This window comes from Rhincodon typus, chromosome 19 (genome assembly GCF_021869965.1).
Source record: "Rhincodon typus isolate 14 chromosome 19, sRhiTyp1.1, whole genome shotgun sequence".
NCBI lineage: Eukaryota > Metazoa > Chordata > Chondrichthyes > Orectolobiformes > Rhincodontidae > Rhincodon > Rhincodon typus.
Genome location: NC_063350.1, coordinates 33,114,442 through 33,116,125, shown reverse-complemented (window position 1 = coordinate 33,116,125; position 1,684 = coordinate 33,114,442). Strand labels below are relative to the sequence as shown.

At 47.2% G+C, this 1,684-nt stretch overlaps 1 protein-coding gene across 1 annotated transcript; it reads right to left on the bottom strand.

The window, feature by feature from the left end:
- Nucleotides 1-221: 221 nt before the first annotated feature.
- On the bottom strand, nt 222-1,271 carry LOC109926240 (P2Y purinoceptor 1-like). The gene has a single exon (XM_020526118.2). The coding sequence runs from the start codon at nt 1,269-1,271 to the stop codon at nt 336-338; it is 936 nt and encodes a 311-aa protein (XP_020381707.1). The 3' UTR covers nt 222-335.
- Nucleotides 1,272-1,684: the final 413 nt, after the last annotated feature.

The window sequence follows — 1,684 nt, the reverse complement described above, 5'->3', positions numbered from 1 at the left end:
CCTCTGTGCATTTTTTTAAGCAACTACTTTCTCCTCCAAAGGAAAAGTTATATGAGAAACAGGAAGTCTCCCCATTCCCCGTTCAGTAGGTAATATTCATGCACAGAAAGTAAAATGTAGGCTTTAAAAAACGTATATATAGCACAGTTAAACAGGAGCAGTAATGTATGCAATAAAATACCTTTTGGCATATCCTGAACATTTTATAATAGGTGATGAGGTGCTGTGAAGCTATTGAATATTTATAGGTTGCTAAGTAAGTTCTTTTCAAGTTCAGCCACTTGGATGGTAGGTGTTGAGGACAAAGTACGGGCAGCTCTTCCGAACTTTTCAATTCATGACTTCATATTGTCTCCAGCCAGAACGTAAACGAGTGGGTTAATGATGCTGTTCAAGCTGGCCATGGCCCTGGCCACTTGGTAACCCAGATAAATGTTTTTGAAGGTTTGAATGCACTGGCCCTGGAGTTGGAAGTACCTCGAGATCAGGTTCGCGTTCCTCAGGACGTGATAAGGTGCGAAACAAAGCGAAAACAAAACCGTCATGATCAGCACAAGCTTAAGGCAGCGATCCCTCAAGCCTTGGTCCACGTTGTTGTTGCGGATCAGAACCAGAACAACGTGGCTGTAACAGCCGACAATGATGAGGAAGGGGATGAAGAAAGCTATCACGGACAGGGCGAGATTATACTTTATGTACTGCTTCAGTTCCTTTGTCGTAACGCTGTCGTAACATTTGGTGCCATTGAGGTTCGTCTTGGTGAAATGTAGATCGGCTGAGGTTTGGGTTAGAACCAGCCCCCAGACCAGGAGGCTGATGAGCAGCGAGTGGCGGCGATTCCATCTGCCCAACACTTTCATGGGGTGCACTATGCCCAGGTACCGCTGCACACTGATACAGGTGAGGAATCCGATGCTGCCATACAAGTTCAGGTGGAACAGGAGCCTCGTTATTCTGCAAAACGCTTTCCCGAACATCCAATAGCGTTCACTGGCATAGTACACCACCAGGAAGGGCAAGCTAATGACATACAGGAGATCAGCCAGGCCCAGATTAAATAAGAACACAGTGATGTTGGTGCATTTCCTCCGGCTCAAGCACATATCTCCCAGCACCCAGCAATTCCCCAGGAAGCCCATTATAAACACGATGGTGTACACGGTCGGCAGGAACTTCGCTGTGAAGTCTTTGTTAACGTTACAGTAAGTTCTGTTGCCCGGCTCGAGGGATGTGAACGGTCCAGAAGGAAAGATAGTACTGAGCTCCGCCATGCTCCCGTCACTTCACAAGTTACAAGTGGATCGAATGACAGATCCGACTTTTACCGTTTCGCAACAGGAGAAATAAAGCCGTGCTGCCTGCTGTAAATAGCGTTTGCAGTGAGCGTTATAATTCCCGTTATAATGCTGCCAAGTGACTGAGCGAATCTGACAGTGCGTTGAATGCAGTCCCGTGGGTGTTTAGCGCTTTTAAGAAAGTGACACGCCTCGCAGTGTCTCTGTACGTTGTGAAGACTAGCCGCAGGCTGCGTAACAATGTTGAGGAACACCTACCCCTGTTCTCTCTGCAAACTATGACTCTGAGCCTCCTGTTGCCTGCCACTTCAAATCACTATCATATACCCTGGCCAACATTTCTGTCTGTCTGGGATTTGCTGCAGTCCTTCAGTCAGGCTCAGCACAAG

What these genes read in the sequence shown, in the direction of transcription:
- LOC109926240 (XM_020526118.2), bottom strand. Translation starts at nt 1,271, where the DNA reads ATGGCGGAGCTCAGTACTATCTTTCCTTCTGGACCGTTCACATCCCTC.